This window comes from Leptopilina heterotoma, unplaced genomic scaffold (genome assembly GCF_015476425.1).
Source record: "Leptopilina heterotoma isolate Lh14 unplaced genomic scaffold, ASM1547642v1 Lhet_220, whole genome shotgun sequence".
Taxonomy (NCBI): Eukaryota; Metazoa; Arthropoda; class Insecta; order Hymenoptera; family Figitidae; genus Leptopilina; species Leptopilina heterotoma.
In genome coordinates, this window is record NW_025110938.1 from 1,221,209 (window position 1) to 1,239,591 (window position 18,383).

The following is an 18,383-nucleotide window of genomic DNA, read 5'->3' on the forward strand; positions in this document are numbered from 1 at the left end:
TGCAATTAAAGAAATTCATAAATAAATGTAACAGAGCTTTTTTTTGAGTAAAATTTTTTCCATTATTTTCTAAAAATTTAAAAACTTTCATTTTTGATTAAAATTTGTTATTGACAAACAGAATTTATAATTATTTCTTTCCTTTATTTTAAAAAAAATTGAATTTTAGTAAAGCAATAATTGTAAATAAGAAATAGAAATGTTGCAAATTATTTCCTTATGAAAATTGAGAATTTTCTAGAAAAATATTAAGAAACGAGAGAATGTAATGTTTCTTTTTTAAAAGAAAAGAAAATAAGTATATTTTCTATTTCTTAATCATAATTTTTTAACAATTAATTATTTAATATTTAAACAATATAATTTTTTTTAAATTTTCTAATTTCAAATATTATTTTATTCTAAATCATGAAAAAATACTTATTTTTGATTTGTCAAACAATATTTTTTAAAGAAAAAAAAGAAACAAAAGCATAAACAGAAACTAACTTCAAAGTGTGGACAGACAGAATGAAAGAATGAAAAATACGAAGATTATTTTATAGTTAATTATTAATTATTGGTAGAGTGATATATTTATTTATATAATCGAAAATACTGAAGTTTAGATTTTTTTTTTGGAGAAATTTAGTTCCTAAATTAATTATTATTTCTGGTTTTTATAAATTATAAATAGTTAATGTGACAAACGGAAATTATCTATTAATAACGTCGTTGTGTCCTCGAAGACGTCTTAACATAACCATATCTCTTTGCATTAACGTTGAACGATTAGCATGGTACGTTAAAAGGAAGGCTTCTTCGTAATATTGAACAATATACATCTCAACAGCTTCTTGAAGAGCTTCAATTGCTCGCACTTGAAATCTAAGAGTATTTTAATTGATCAAAATTAATTTTAAATATTTTACTTTCAAATTCGTCCAATTTTCCCCAAATGCATAAAAATAGATTTTTAATTTAAATTTATAATTTAGAAAATTTTAATTCTATAAAAATTAATAAATATTATTAATTATATTCAAAAAATTATAATATATTTCATAATTTATAAATTAATTTTTTCTGTTTTATTTATTAGAATTTTTAATTTCCCTTTTTTTAAACCTTCGAATATCAAGTCGAGGAAAAATGTCTTCAACGATATCCCGCACAATACGAATAAATGGAGCCCTTGGAATTATCAACTTTGCACTTCTTCTCAAAGCTCTAATTTCCCTTTCAACTCGATTTCTTCGAGGTTTTATTCTCACCTGTTGCAACTCCTGTGATTTTAGAAAAATTCCCTTTAAACAATAATTTAAATTGAAACGAAAGAAAATAGAAATTAATTTACTTCATCAGAACTATCATCCGTTGTTCTTGATAACGAACTAAAATTACCGCATCGATTATCACTGGATCTAAAATATAAAAACAATATTTGTATCTAAGAAACAATTTTGTAAATAAATAAAACAATATTCAAACTACGAACCTTGGTTGGGCCTTGTGTCTTACCATAATTGAAATTAAGACTACATAATTTTCATTTTCATTTTTAAATTTACGAGTAATTATTATCACAGTGAAATACTTTTAAGAAAAAATTAAGTATACGGAGTACGAATTAATATAAATGTTATTTAAGACAATTTCATTCTTTTTTTCTTGACACTTATTCCCATTTGTTTCATCTGAAGTTGTATACAACAAATATTTTTTAACAATCAATTTTTTTAACTCCGTTTTTCATGAAAATTTTTAATTATTCAGTTTTAAATAAAAGCGATTAAATGTATAATTTTTTATTATAATTCCTCAAAGTATACATTTTGTAATATTAATTAATTTTTAGCAAAATATTTTTAAACAAGTTTTACAAATACTTATTTACAAATATAAATAAAAAATTTAATTTAGAAAACAAATATTCAAATCTCAATTTTTATCAAAATTAACTTTTTGAAAGTCTAATTATAAATTTTTATAATATTAATTTTGTATGATTGAAAATCGAAATATTATTAGAAAGAATTAGAAATATTTGGAGAGAAATTTTTTCTCTATTTCGTTAAGACGAGAAACAATTTAATGTCGCTTGGACTATAAGGAACAATGATATTATAAATGGAATAATTAGTAAATTAGATTGCACTATAAATATTTGGCTGGTAGTTAGTTTTTTTAAATTAATATTATTAAAAATATTTACAAAAGGAAAGTAAATTTTTTACGCACTGTTTGATAAAAATGTAGTTGACATTTTAATGGCACAAAAAATGTTTTTTTTTTCTTTTCATTTTCTTCAAAAGTCAATGATGATTTTAGTTACGTTGGTTTCCACGCAACAATTTGCATTTTATTGTTAAGTTCTTGTAAAATAAGAGAACAAGTGAGTTGTTTCTCTAATGATAATCCACTAACGCCTTCCATTTCGTCATCATCTTCACCTGCTCCACTACTTCCGCAGCCTTTTCCCTTTCCCTTGCCCTTTCGCTTCCGTTTTTTATTCAATTGTCTACAGTCAATGTCCGTATTTGATTCAACTGCTCTTCTGAGCTGGAGAAATTCAACTCAATTAGAACATTTTTTAAAACGAAATACATTTTCTCTAACTATTATTATTACTAATAATAAAAATAATAATAATAATAATAATAATAATAATATAATAACAACTATTATTAACAATTTATTAATAATATTAATAACAGACTTCGCACTCGAAAATTAATTTTAAAAAAGTAGCAAAAAGTAGCTTTGAAACTAAAAAAAGTAGTACAAAAGTAGCTATCAAAAAATTAAACTTGACGACCAAAAAAACTCGTTTTAGACACTTCACAAAACTGACAAAAATTTCATTCTCTATTTTATTTTCCTGACTTTTTCCTAATTTTCATCAAAAATATTTACTTCTTTCTTATCCTGCTAATAACTTGAATTCCTGCAACGAATTTTATTATTCATGAAAGAATTTAAATATTTATAAAAATAATTAAATTCTTACGAAGAATTTTATAAAATTTTTAAAATAATTCATTTCTTTCGACTAATTTTATGCAAATTCTAATTTAAATAATTCAATTCTTGAGAAATTTGTATTATTCATGAAAATAATTGAATTCTTACGAAGATTTTTGCAATAAATTTTTAAATAATTGAATTCTGTTTGGAAATTTTATAAAAATAGTAAATATTGAAAACTACTGAATTGCGAAAAGTTTTTTAAAATAATTAAATTTTGCAAAAAATTCTATTAAAATTTTTGAAAATAGTTGAACGTCTGTCTGGCATTTTATTAAATTTTTTTGAAAATAATAGAATTCCTAAAAAGCATTTTATTATTTATGAAAATAATTGAATTTTGCAAAGAATTTTATTAAAATGCCTCAAAATAATTGAATTTTCGGGAATCATTTTCTTATTTATCTTTAATAATTAAATTCTTTCGAAGAATTATTTATGTAAATAATTGTAATTGAATTCCTGTGAAAAATTCTAATATTTTTCTATATAATTGAATTCTTCCAGAGAATTTAAAAAAAACATTTTTTTAATAATTGATTTTTTCGAGGAAATTAATTTAAATTTTTGAGAATAATTACATTCTTTAAGCAATTCCTGTAAAATTATATTTAAAAAAATTGAAATCCTGCGATAAATTTGATTATTTATGAAAATAATTAAATAGTTTCATAGAATTTTATTAATACATAGTTTCAAAAAGAATTGAATTCCTGAGAAGAATTTTATTATTTGTGAAAATAATTGAATTATTGTAAAAAATTTTATTAAAAAGTTTTAAAAAAATTGAATTTTTGTAATTTTAAATATTTAAAATTTAAAATATTGAAAATAATTAAATTTTCAGGAATAATTTTGTTATTAATGGACATAATTAAATTCTTTGGAAAAATTATTTATGTAAATAATTGAATTCCTGTGAAAAATTCTAATATTTTTGTAAATAATTGAATTTTTCAAAAGAATTTAAAAAAAAACATTTTTCTAAATAATTGATTAATTAAAATTCTGCGATGAATTTTATTATTTTAATGACAATAATTGAATAGTTGCAAAGAATTTTATTAATTATGAAAATAATTGAATTTCTGAAATGAATTTTATTATTTATGAAAATAATTGAATTTTGAATGAATTTTATCAATTTTTTTTTTAAATAATTGAATTCTTTTGCGAAATTTTATAAAAGTACTAGATATTTAAAATAATTGAATTTTGAATATTTTTTTGAAAATAATTGAATTTCGAATATCTTTTGAAAATAATTGAATCTTTTTAAAGAATTTGCTTTATTAATAATACTAATGACTAATTAGTTATTAATTTTTATGTTTGGAAGAATTACTTTTCTAAGCTACATTCTTAAAAAAATTGATTAAAAAATTACCTTTGCACTCTTTCTTGTCTGCTTATCATATTCCAAAGCATCATAATAATTTGGTTTTTCACGTTTTATTCGATTAGTTCTTCTTGTTTTCATTGTTCCACTATCTGGACTTGGTGGACCTTTCACAGAATTACGACGAGCATTGAAAAATGAGTGCCCACATGGACATGCTTTGCATGCAACTGGAACCTTTAAAAAATTAATTCACTTATTTATATTCTTATACCATTTGATACTTTAACATATAAAGTCGAATGAATTAATTAAATTAACAATTTTAAACATTAATTGCATATTATAATAAATTACAACGTGAATGTAAATTTTTGTTTAGATATTATTTTAAGGAAATTAGAGAATAATTAATTTTTATTTGTACATACGATTTTTATAGAGGATAAAAATTGTTTTATATAAGTTATGAAACGTCAGATTACTTACTTGTTGTTCACATTTGGGACAGCCTTTACTAATTGTTTTTGTTTTCGCCATTTTCATGAATTATTCTGTCGTATAAGTTTGTAACTTAAAATTCTAATGGAATTTTATTTAAATTGATGAAAGAATATTTTTTATATGAAAAATTTATATAAAAATTAGCGTCTGTTTTGTCGGCAATCACAACAGAAAACATAACCTCTAAAACAAACGGAGACGAAATGTCATTTAGAAAAAATTAATTATTCAAATTTCAGAATAAGACTTTTATTAACAATTATTTGAGCAAATTTTTATTATCACTTTATAAAAGAGAAGGTATTTTTTCTTAATGTTTATAATACAGTTCTAAAAATATATATTTTTCTTTGTCTTGTCTGAACAACAAACACAACAAAGTGAACAAAGGAATATGTCGTCTGCTAAACGTATTAATCAAATTAAAGTTTGAAATATATTTTAAGCAACAATAAACATAAGTATTATTTATTTTTTTATCTATTTTAAGAAAATTTGAACTTTAATTTAGAGTTATTAATGGGAGAAAAATTAATTTAGAGTAGAAACTGCTTTTAAAATTGCAAAATTTAAATAATGCATTAGTACCAAGTTAGTAAAAATAGCATTCATTTTTATAGTTAAAATTTAGTTTAAAAAATATTAAAAATCTATTTATATGTAATATTTTGATAATTGAAAATTTGATTGATTTAATTACTATTTAATTTATCTCTGAATTCTATTAACTGTCATTTAAAAATTTTTTTTACAAGAAAGTAAAAAGCCGGAAGTTCTGTGCACAAACGAAATGTAAACAAACATGGCTGACGAAGACGAACTTCCGTGAACTTCCGGAAAGATCTGTCTAATGCCGGAAAGTAATAACGAAATTGTCAAAATGATTGTATTTTTATCAACATTTGTGCTTTTTTATAAAGATGGAAACAATGAAGAAGAAGAAAATTGTTCTGTAAAGATTGTGTATACGTTAAAACCGCCGTAAAAGCAATTTTAGTTTTGCAAGAAACGCAAGAAAGAAAACATAAATAGAAACATAACCTCAAAATAATGTTTACTCCGTTTACTCTTATTTGCTCAAAGATCTCAAAAATTATCACGTAAGTTTTTTTTTACTTTTTATAAAACTAATTTTTACAACCTTAAGTATAAAATTTTTCAATTTTATTTATTTTCTCTATATTTTTACTCTTTTTATTATGGCATAAAAATCAATTATAGAAGTTGTTGAAAGTTGTATGTTGTATTTAATTTTTTCAGTTTCAAAATGATTTCAATAAAAATATAATTGAATTCGTTTTTAATTTACATATTTTATATGTTTTATTAGAATTTGAATTAAATATGAAAATATTTATATTTGATGTGAATATACGATCAAAATTCTAAAAGTGTATTTAAAAATATATTTTAAATTCTTTAAATTCCTATATTATAGAAATTAATTGAATTACAAAATGAAACAAGATATAAATTTAGATCAAAGGATCCAGAAAATTCTAGTTTGATTCATATACACACATTATTGTATTTACTTCTATGGTATATAGTAAAAATATTTTGAAGAAGAAGAATGAAAATAATCATCGTCTATTGACGGTTAATGTGTTAATAAATTTTAAGAAATATAATTTACTCTCACAGGATGTCCTCAATTTAGAACATTATGACCACTTGTTTGGGGTAATTTTACATGGTTTATAATTTATATTTAATTTCTTCCTTTTTTTATCAATAAAGATCGTCATCATAAATTTCATAAAATAAAAATCTAATAATTTTCATAATTGTTAATTTTTTTTTTTTAAATATACAATTTTAATATTTTTTTCGATATCAGTAGAGAAAACTTATTTATTTGTTTATATTTTATTTAATCTTTAGTTAATCTGATAATTAAATTAAACTGAATAATAATAATGGTAATTTTTTTATTTTTTTTTATTTCAAGTCTTTTTTATTATTATTAGAATTTAAAATTTCTTAATTTATTCATTATTCGCTTTGAAATTATCGATTGAATTCGAAAATAAATGTTTTTAGAAACAATTTGATTGTCTTCACATTAAACAATTGAACATTAAGTTTTGCTTTTTAAATACAATGGACAATTTTTTGCATTCATTGACATTGCATTTTTATTTCTTCTTTCTTGGAGAATATTTGAGAAGTTGTTTTATCGCAATAAATTAAGAAACATTTTAATCTTATCAGATACTTGAATCTCTTTTCCTCATTAAAGATTCACTATATAATTAATTTAATTTTAATTTTCTGTATCAACAATTTTTTCTACTTGGTTTAAAATTTTCTTAGAAAAATATTCTTCGTTCTAATTTTTCATTTCGTTTTTTTTCAGATTTTAACTACGTCTAGTTCTAGTTTGAAAATCTTTTTTCTAGAAAGTTCTTTTTGAATTTGAAGATTTTTAGTCAGAATTAAAAAAAGAAAGAAAACGATTTAATTGAAAAGATCGTTAAACTGAAATTGACAAATGTTTACTCTTCGAAACCAAATTATTAAAGGGAAATGAAAGGAAAAAAATTTTTTTTGTAAGGAAAATTAAGAAAATTGAGAACTTTTACGATTTTTTCAGGCCTCGGTTATTATGATTTTTTGAAAAATTAACTTTTAAAGAATTTTAATTGAAAATTTTGGAAATAATTGAATTCTCAAAAATTTTAATGAATAATCTTTAAGTGTAAATTCAATAAAAATGAAAATTAATGAAAATTAGATTCTAAAAATAATATTAAAATAGTTTTGAAAAAAAGTAATTCTCTGAATTATTTTTTTCTAATTTTTAGAATTATTTTTAACATTTTTTGAAAAAATCATATTTAAAATTTTGAATTAAAATTCTTCAAACAATTTTTTTTAAAATTACACAAAAATTCTTTAATTATTTTCGAAAAATTATATTACAAAATTGCAATATTATTATTTTTTACTGAATTTAAATTACTTTTTAAAAGATTTTGCGAAATTTCAATTTTTTGGACATTTTTGAATTGTATATGTGTAATTGTATAATACTATATACAATACTATATTTTTTGAGAACTATATTTCTTTTGAAAAAATTCGAAATTGTGGCAGCAAGAATTTTTAGTATTAAATTAAATTTGATAGAAAAATATTGATAGCTATTTTTTATATTTAAAAAAAATAGGCGCGCGTGGGTGAAAATAATTGGATTGTGATTTTTCTTCTTTTGATGATTTCGTCTGATTTGTATATATTTGTGCGGCTATAGACGCAACTGGGTGTATCAACGCGACTTGGAAATAGAAGGCAATAGGCGAGGCTAGCGCCTCTTTTACTAGTTCCACGGTCACGATTCACGATGTGACCACGATACTCTTTCTCCTTACTCCTCAGTAGCTTGTTCAACTTCGCTTCACGTTCGCGAACGTGAGAGAGAGACTATTTTCTCGTCATCCAAACACCCACACTTTCTGGATATATTCTTCCGAGTCCAACAACTCACACTTATTTTCAACAATTCTTTTTTCTCTCATACTCTCTCTCCCTCGGATTTTCCCACCCTCCTTCATTCACTGACTCACTTTCTCCCTCCTCTTTTTTCCCTCATTGTCAATTTATTCTGACATAAACTTTTATTACTCAAAAAATCAAATTTTCCGATTAATACAATTTATTTAAAATACTTTTTTTTCTTTTTTTTTCTGAAAAAGAAAAAAATGTAATTCTTTAATGGAGGAGGGGGAATTATGCCAAATTGGATTTCGTGGGAGTTATTTTTGAAGATTTGTCAAGTTTTGTTGATTATTTTGTTCTACTTGTTATTGATATAATTTAATTTGTAAAAATTTGAAGAGTGAAATTGAAGGGGGAGAAAAAAAACGTGCAACTGTAACTAAAGTCGCATGAGAAGTGCTACAGTTCTATAATGTATAATATACTCGACAGTAATTGTATGTGGATCCGTGTTTCTTGAGTCAGTCGTCTCGTAACACGCGTCAGCCTCAATCAGATATTCTTGTCTTTTGCTTCATCGACTTCTGGTCTCACCTCACTGCACACTTGTGTGAAATCAAAACACGACTACTTATTATTCGAAAGTGATCCTCATATTATACGGATTTGATACTTTTCTCTGGTTGGTATTAAAAAAAAATTTTTTTCTATTTGTCGATGTACTCATTAACCTTCATATTTTTTATTTATTTATTGTGTCATTTTGAGCAATACTTCTCGAATTCTTTTCCTTGTGTAGTTACGAAAATTTCTATACATAAATTTTTTTTACTCATTTTTAATCTTTTAAGAAGAATTTTTGCCGAGTTTTTAAATTCTGAGCAGAATTTAAGGAAATTTTCTTAAATTCCCCTCAACAATTAACAATTTCCCCTCATTTTTATAATTCTTGTCAAACATTTAGTTAAATTTTTTTTGGAGCATTGCTAAAATATTGCCAACCTTCGGAAAAAATTTTACATCGAAATTTTTAAATTTTCCAAATAGTTCCGGTATTACCGAATTTTTAACGTTATTGCTGAAATTAAATTTTTATTCAATATTGACAAGATGATTCAATGAAAATAAAGAACTTGGGGGATAACTTTCGAGTTCTTATCAAACATTAAACGTAGATAAGAAAAAGGATATTTTTTTACTGAAAATTGTGTGGTAATTAAAAATTTTGTCGAGAAAATTAGAAAAATTATTAAAAAATGATTTGAAAAAAACATTTTTGAGAATTTACAGACAAAAAAAAGGTTTTTTAAATATGAAAAATAGTGATCAGTTTGTCTGACTGAAATTGTGTTTTACTACTGACCGATTACAACATGAGGATTGCAACCGTTTGTCTGTCAGCAACTGTTTTTTTTTCTTTAATCAAAAAACGGAATTTTGAGAAAAAGTTTTATTTTTTCTTTTGTTTCTCAAATTTTTGCAACTTCAAACCTTTTTATTTACTGAAAAAATAAAATTTTCTTGTCTAAAATTGACTTAATAATGCAATGTTAATGTAAGTAATTTTTATTATTGTGATTACATTTTTTTTCGATTTTCCATTTCATTAAAATTGAAAATTCAAATTAACTAATAAATCAAAATTAATTTTTTCAATTTGATAAATGATTTTTTAAATAAAAATTAAATTTTTTTTCATTTGGTAAATAATAATTCTTTAAATCAGAATTAAACTCTTCTGCTTTTTTTCTATTTTCCATTTCATTAAAATTAAAAATTAAAATTAATTTATTTAATTTGATAAATAATAATATTTTTACCTAATCAAAATTAAATTTTTTGATTTGATAAATAACAATTCTTTAAATTAAAATTAAACTTTTCTAATTTTTTTCTATCACTTCCTTATAGAGGAAGTATTTTCCATTTCATTAAAATTAAAAATTCAAATTAGTAAATTAATAAATCGAAATTAATTTTTTTAATTCGATAAATAATAAATTTTTAAATTAAAAATAATTTTTTTTATTTGACAAATGATTTTTTAAATTAAAATTAAACTCTTCTAATTATAAAAAGTATAAATAGAAAAAGAATTTGCAAATATAAAATTTCGTTTCTAAAAAAAGGGAAAAAATGCAAATTTTCCTCCTTCGAAACATTGCAAAATATGCAATATCATAAATCTATTAAATTTCAAGTCTGAAATTGTAATATAACCTGGAAAACCTTATCAGTTGGGATTATCAATATAAGTGAAATGTTAAATCGACCTTGGCATATGTAGACGACAAACGGTACATTTATCTAGGCCCTTTTATGAAACTTCCTAATGTTATGTTTTCCCTTAATAACATTTACATTTAATAAAATTAGAGAGAGGGAAAATATATTCATCAATCATTTATGAAATTATTACCAGCAACGTTTAATTAAATATTAATTTAATTGCCATCTTTTTTTAATTTAGTTTTTTTTGTCTATTTCTCTATTATGTAAAAAATTATTGGCAATTTAAAATTTTGTTGAATATTTATTATTATTATTATTATTATTATTATTATTATTTTTTTTTTAAATTATTTTTATTATTATCATTCTTCATTATTTATTTACTATTTTTTATCTATTAAAATTTAATAAATTGGAAAAAATTGACTAATTATCTGAAATAGGAATATTTTTGATAATTAGTATTTTTTTTGTAGAATAGTAAACAAAGTATCGAATAATAACAAGAAGTGATAACAATAGAAAGAAAAGCTTGTTTTCAAATTAATTTTTCATGAAGAAATTTATGTAAATAATTTATTATTGATTTCGCAATTGTAGTTTTATTTATTAATGCATTTTTCATGAAAATACTTTTTTTTAAAATAAATTGGAGAAAGGAAATGTAAAATAGAGTGTATGAAGAAAATTCAATTGTCCTTTAGTGATGAACAGGTGTTCTCTTATAACGATCGTAATAATGGAATCATAAAGCAAGTTTCAGTTTATACTTATCGCGTCAGTTAGCGACTACGCCTCAAATGCAGTCATCGATTTTAATTCGTCACTTCTTATACAGACCATGACGTTCTCACAATAATTATTAATACATAGATTTATTATTTTTCTTTTACTCTTCACAATTTTTCGATAATTTCATTTTTTTTCGTGGAATAGAATCTCGTGTAAATAAACATTAAATTCGTAATGATCAATAAAAGAAAAAGAAAATCAATAAAATATGGTAATAAAAATAAATAATCGAAATAATTGTTCGATTAGCAAAAAGAATTGAGAGAAATTTTTTTTTAACAGAATTTACAATAATTTTTGTCACAGTTTCTTAACATTTTTTTCACATTTTTCTAATTTAGCTTTATCAAAAAAAATTATTTACTTTCCTAATATACGAGAATAAACTTTAATTACGTTTCGAAAATAAATATTTTATTTCTCTTATTTAATTGACTATTTCAAACAAAATAATGTCAATTATTTGTGAAGAATGGAATTTATTTTCGTTATAAATGATGAAAATTAATGAGACTGACAATTTATCGTCAAATTGTTTCTTTCACGTAAAAAAGGAAATAATAATTTATGAGGTACTATTTGTCCTCGATTGAATTTGTCCCCTTGAAAAAGGACAATTTGATTTCTAATATTTAAGACGTCGATAATGTTTTTTTTAAATAATTTTTTAATTTGTACGGAAACAATTGTTTAAATAAAAAAGATAGTTAAAAGTAAGCAAAGAAGGAAACTATGTAATTATAAGGCAGTAAAGATTGGAAAATTAGTATAATGTATATATAAATCAGGGCTCGAACTAAATTCAATTATTTTTAAAAATTCTTATCAAAATTACAATTATCTTTAGAAATAATTAAATTCTTCTCCGAAATTCAATTATTTTCAAAAATTTTAATAAAATTCTACCCAAAAATTTAATAATTTCTAATACAATTTTAATAACATTTCATGAAAGAATTAAGTTTATAAAAGAAGTTTTTAATAACATTTTTCGAAATAATTCAATTATTTTTATAAGTAGTAAAATTCATCGTAAGAATAATTAAGAAAAAATTCAATTAATTTTTAAAAAAATAAATTAATTGATTAATTAAATTGTTATGAAGAATTTTATAGAAATATTTAAAAATAATTAAATTCTTTTGAGTAATTTAATTAAAGTATATTTATTCAAAATAATTAAATTCATCACAAGAATTTTATTATTTTTTTTAAATAATTAAATTGTTTCAATTTTTTTGACGAATATATTTAAAAATTGCATTGAAAGTAATTTAATTTTTATATAGAATTTTTAAAAATAATTTGAGAATAATTGAATTATTTTTAGAGAATTTTAAATTCTTGTTGAAATTGAATTTTATGGAAACTTTTGAAAATAATTAAATTCTTTCGTGTAATTTTATTTAAATTTTATTAAAAATAATTTAATTCCTTCAAAGAATTTTAGTATTTATAAAAATAGTTGAATTGTTTCGAAGAATTTATTAAAATTTTAGGAAATAATTGAAATTTTTGAAAATATTTAAAAATATTTGAATTCATCCGAGGAATTCGATTAAATTTGTTTTGAAAATAATTGAATTCCTGCAAAGAATTTTACATTTATATAAATAATTGGATTTTTTCGAAAGATTTATTAAAATTTTAGAAAAAAATTGAATTGAATATTTTTAAATACTTTCACTGGTTCGAGCCCAGATAAATTAAAAAATATAAATATATGCAATGTTTTCTAATTTTTAATAAAATTGCTAATCAATATTCTTTTCTTTTGCAGTAATTCCGAATGGAACCACCGAGGGTATATTTCAAACAATGCTGAAAAAATTCAACCTTAAAGGAGTTATTTAAATTTTGAAAAAATTTCCACGATGCCTTGAAATCTCCGTCCTTTTTTGCTAAAATAAAAAAAAAAAGAATAAAAATTATTGTCATCAATATTGTGCGTAAACATTACGCAGAATGAAATCTTCTCTTCGCCGAAAGAAATCACTTATGAAGGGTCAAAATATTCGGCAAAAGACGAGACCCCTACATTTTTGGAATAATTCAACATCAAGTAGTATTCTCAAGAGGAAAATTAGATTTGACATCTAGTAAAATTTTTGCTAGAAAAATAAAGTACACGCGCAATTGTGCGTGTATTCTTCGACAATTCGTATGGCGATAATTTTAAATGCAATCGACACTTGGATTCAATGTCGTAAAATAATTTATTGCTCACACTGACTGAAAGAATAAATTCGTCATCACAAATTGAAGCTCAAAATTATCCATTAATGAATCGAGTTCGCTTTGGATAATTTTTCTTTTGCCTTAATTTATCGGTTTTGTAAAAAATTATTTTTATGAAACAATTATTATAAAATAATTTCTAATAAAAAAAAATTTTTATAAAATTATTTCTATAAAATAATTTTTATAAAATAATTTTTTTAAAGAAAAGTAAATTGCGATTTAGAGATTTTATAATGGAAGCTTCTGCTGTTCCTCATTTGGGACAAGCGGCGTCTGCCGCGTGTTCTATGGCAACAACTTTTCTCGCACCAGTGAAAACTGAGAGGCAAATTTATGAAAATTCAATGCTTGAAGATGATCCGAATGCTAATTCGGTTGTTCCCAGTTTAGTTGAGGACGAGGATGATATGAAAACGCCGAGATGGGGACCTAGTCATAGAGGAGCTCAGGAGCTGGCAAATTTATACAGTACAGGTAAAATAACCTTTTATTAAAAATCAACTGAAAAAAATTAATTTAGAGTTAGAAAAAAATTAGGATCTTTTTATTGATACGAAATTCCGTTTTAAAGAAATAACAAAATTCTATTTTCAAAAAGGAAAAAAAGCAACATTTCGATCCTTGACTATTATTATTAATTTAAATTTTTCTATTTCAAAAATTTTCCTTCGTTTTCTTTGACTTTTCTTTGATATTAAATGTAGATAAAAATTGTATTTTCTCAACTTGAGAGAGAAAATGCAAAGATCATTGATTACAATCAGAGATAGTTAACCCCTATCTTCAAAGAGATCTTTTATTTTAGTGCTACACTCTTCTTCATTGGTCTAATTAATTATTAACGAATCGTACAACAACAACTCATCATTTACCGCATTTGCTAACTACGTTTTGAACTCACAAAATTTTTTCCTGTTTATAATTTATTTTTTTCTTATTTATTCAAGAAAAGAAGAAACTTTTTTATCCTTTTTTCCTTTCTTTCACAAATCGATATTAATATAATAGAGAATTATTAATTTATATAAAGGATTATTTTGTAATTTATTTTTTAAATTTATTTTTGCAATTTATTTTTTAGCTAAAAAAAACGAGAATTTGTGAAAAATTATGTGCAACATAAAAATGTGGGCGTTAGTGGGTTAAGTAAACTTAACTACGTTCAGTTCTTTTTCTGTAAAGAATTTTGTTCGAGGTCAAGCAAATTAATGATAGACTCATCAATAAATGTAAAAAAAAATATTTCTAAAGTAATTTTAATTTTGTTTTCTTCTTTATTATCACGAATTTTTTCTTTTTGTTAGTATATTTTCGTTATTTATTTGTGATGAAAGTTTCTGAATTTTTCGTACGACCAAATAATGAAAATAAATTATTTCTGGTCCCCTATAAGTTAATTTATTGATTAATCGATATTTGTGAAAACTTATTATTATGTGTCTGGTATATTCGAGTCAATAAGTTATTAGATAAACATGAACTTTTTCTTTGTCTACTTTGTTAAATTACTCAAGAGACCAAGTATTATAAGTTTGCGTGCAAAATAATAATCATGTATAGTTTTATAAAGCTTTCTGTGAACTCACACTCTAAAATAAAAAAATATATATATATATATATATTATGGAAATTTCCATCGTAAAAATGGAGGAAAAAGATTTTGTTCTATTTTAAAGAGGTTTCTTTCACATCTTTACAATTGGAATTCCTTTTTCTTTTTTAAATTTCAGAATCAAGTTTAAAACATAAAGTTTTGTTGGTATAATTTAAAAGTAGAAAAAATGTAATTTGTTAATTAAGTAATTTTAATTTTAATTTCGAATTTTAGGTAAAAGAACACAAGAATGCGTCTGTCTTGGAGTTTGTATAACATTAATGGCTGTCAATTCATTTTTTATTCTCGTTCGAATAAGATTGGAAAATTTGAGTTCAATTGCGATTGCAGCATTATGTGGAGTTGTTACCGCCGATTTTGCCTCTGGTTTCGTTCACTGGGCAGCTGACACCTGGGGATCTGTGGAATTACCAATTTTAGGAAAAGTATGTGAGAAATATTTTTTTTCTTATAAAAATTGGTTTAGAAAAAATTCAATTCTTGTCATGAGTATTGTTATTCATGAAAATAATTGAATTATGCAAAGAATTTTATTAAAATGCCTCAAAATAATTAAATTTTCGAGAATAATTTTGTTATTTATCTTTAATAATTGAATTCTTTCGAAAAATTATTTATATAAATAATTGAATTCTTGGTAAGAATTTTATTAAAATATAAAAGAATAATTGAATTATTTCAAAAAAATTTAATTAAAATTGTATTAAAAAGAATTTATTTCTTTCGAACAATTTCATTAAAATATTTGAAAATAATTGAATTCCTGTGAAAATTTTTAATACTTTTGTAAATAATTGAATTCTTCCAAAAAATTAAAAAAAAACATCATTTTTTATAAATAATTGATTTTTTCGAGGAATTAAAATTAGATTTTTGAAAATAATTACATTTTTTGATCAATTTCTGTAAAATTGTATTAAAAATAATTGAAACCCTGCGATGAATTTTATTATTTATGAAAATAATTGTAATAGTTGCAAAGAATTTTATTAAATTTTTTTCAAAATTATTGAATTCCTGAGAAAAATTTTATTATTTATGAAAATAATTGAATTATTGCGAAAAATTTTATTAAAATGTTTAAAAAGAATTGAATTTCTGTGAAAAATTTTGTTATTTTTCGAAAAAAATTGAATTCTTTATAAGAATTTTGTAAACACTGTTTTAAATAATTAATTTTTTTGAAATATAATAAATATTAAATAATTGAATTCTTGTGGAAAACTTTATTTGTAAAAATAATTGAATTTTGGATTAATTTTATCAATTTTTTTATTTAAAATACAATTGAATTCTTTTGCGAAATTTTATGAAAATACTGGATATTGAAAATAATTGAATTTCGAATATTTTTTGAAAATTGTATCGTTTTAAAGAATTTGATTATAATTATTGAGAATAGTTTTTTTTTATTTCTAGTATGTATTAGCGAATTTTATACGATAAACTAAACTTACCTGAAATCAATATTTATTGACTATAAAGAAATAATAATAATTTATACGAATTTTGTTTTATTCATTGTTTGCAGAATTTTATAAGACCTTTTCGGGAACATCATATTGATCCAACAAGTATAACCAGACACGATTTTATAGAAACAAATGGTGACAATTTTATGGTCACGATACCATTTCTCTGCAAATTAACATGGGACTTTCTCACCCTCTCAGAATCGGAAATTCAAATGCGATTTGTCTGGACGTGTTATTGGTTTCAACTTGCAATTTTTGTTGCAATGACGAATCAGGTAAAAATTTTATCAATTATTACGAAAAAAATTAAATATTAATCTAAAAAGATGTTAATATGAAAACTAAATTAATTAAAATTTTATCTATTTATTAAGAAATTCTAATAATTAACATAATTTGAAATATTTAATTTAAAATTGAAAAGAGAGTTTCATAAATTAAGCGATTCGGATTCTTTTCGTGAATCGATTTTTAAAAAAATGGTCTTTTAAGAAAAAAAAGAATGAAATAAATTTGACTAGATACACAAATGGTCACATACGTATTTTGGACTTCCGAGCTGGGTCGTGTGGCTCCAGGAACATCGAATAATTTTACCAAGAAGACATCATCGTGTTCATCATGTCGCACCACACGAGACATATTTTTGTATCACAACAGGATGGTTAAATTGGCCTCTAGAAAAACTCCAATTTTGGTGTACACTTGAAATAATAATTGAAAAAACAACAGGTTGTAAGCCAAGAGCTGACGATATGAAATGGGCGCAAAAACGCTCTTGAGATTAAAAACAAACAAAAAATAGATAAAATAAGAAAGAATAATATATATAAACTTAGTCATATTTTTTATCTCAACTTTTACATGTTTAGAAAAGGAATACATTATTATGTATATATATTTAAAGCACCGCAATGAAAAAGACAAACTGACTATGAAAATTAACTAATTTCTCAAATATTTTTCAAAAAAGAAAGTCCTATCGATTAGATCTTTATTTTTTTAATCGTATTATACGTCCATGGAAATAATTAAATTTATAAAAATAATTTAATTTACAAAAAAATGAATGTCTATGGAAAGTTAACAAATATTTCTAAAATTTTTGTTCATAATTTTAACTAAAGATGCAAAAATTCTTTTTTTTTTAAAAGTCAGTTTTTTTCTCAATGAGAAAATAAGTGATAGAATTTTTTTTTGCAAATAATTGCGCGTGAATGAAAGGGAATGAATGTTGTGAGCTTTTGAATTTTACAAGTTTATAAATATTTACCCTCGCAGAATTATATAAACGATATAAAAAGCATAAGACTCGAGAATTTGTGGAGCGATTTCCCTTTTTTACAGGTCCATTTTTACGCAAAAAAAAATAAAAGAAAATATATAATAAAATGTACATTAAATGAAAAGAGAATTGAAAGGAGAAATTGTCAATACAACAGCTTTTTAATCCTGTGATCTACTTGGCCTTTAAGAAACAAAAGATTAAAAAAATATATTAAAGATCGACTATTTAGAATTAATTTAAATTATAAAAATAAATGATTATTAAAGGTATTTAATTTAAGATTTATCTGTGAGCACATTTATAGAAAAGTTTTTTCTATACGCAAAATAGGCTGTCAATCAAATTTACAAATTATATGCACAAACACTCAACTACGATTTTTTTTTAAGAAATAAAAAAAAGACATTTCCCATCTTTTATTGATTTTTGTTTATTTACTCATAATATAAA

The 18,383-nt window shown here is 22.4% G+C and overlaps 3 protein-coding genes across 4 annotated transcripts; 1 reads left to right on the forward strand and 2 right to left on the reverse strand.

Moving 5' to 3' along the window:
- Positions 1-593: 593 nt before the first annotated feature.
- LOC122502103 (histone H3.3-like type 1) lies at positions 594-1,679 on the reverse strand. Its single transcript, XM_043612005.1, has 4 exons — positions 1,478-1,679; positions 1,337-1,403; positions 1,108-1,265; positions 594-867 (listed from the first exon to the last, which is right to left on the reverse strand). Exons 1-4 carry the CDS (start codon positions 1,501-1,503, stop codon positions 696-698), a joined length of 423 nt encoding a protein of 140 aa, XP_043467940.1. The 5' UTR covers positions 1,504-1,679; the 3' UTR covers positions 594-695.
- Positions 1,680-2,157: 478 nt separating this feature from the next.
- On the reverse strand, positions 2,158-5,232 carry LOC122502106 (UPF0547 protein C16orf87-like). The gene is made up of 3 exons (XM_043612008.1): positions 4,835-5,232; positions 4,394-4,582; positions 2,158-2,541 (listed from the first exon to the last, which is right to left on the reverse strand). Exons 1-3 carry the CDS (start codon positions 4,889-4,891, stop codon positions 2,311-2,313), a joined length of 477 nt encoding a protein of 158 aa, XP_043467943.1. The 5' UTR covers positions 4,892-5,232; the 3' UTR covers positions 2,158-2,310.
- Positions 5,233-5,680: 448 nt separating this feature from the next.
- LOC122502105 (plasmanylethanolamine desaturase) lies at positions 5,681-17,706 on the forward strand. 2 transcript variants are annotated; one of them, XM_043612007.1, is made up of 5 exons: positions 5,681-5,949; positions 13,095-14,029; positions 15,384-15,595; positions 16,702-16,920; positions 17,167-17,706. In XM_043612007.1, exons 2-5 carry the CDS (start codon positions 13,789-13,791, stop codon positions 17,425-17,427), a joined length of 933 nt encoding a protein of 310 aa, XP_043467942.1. In that variant the 5' UTR covers positions 5,681-5,949; positions 13,095-13,788; the 3' UTR covers positions 17,428-17,706. The 2 variants fall into 2 exon arrangements, with proteins under 2 accessions (XP_043467942.1, XP_043467941.1); XM_043612006.1 differs by lacking the exon at positions 5,681-5,949 and adding an exon at positions 8,227-8,972.
- Positions 17,707-18,383: the final 677 nt, after the last annotated feature.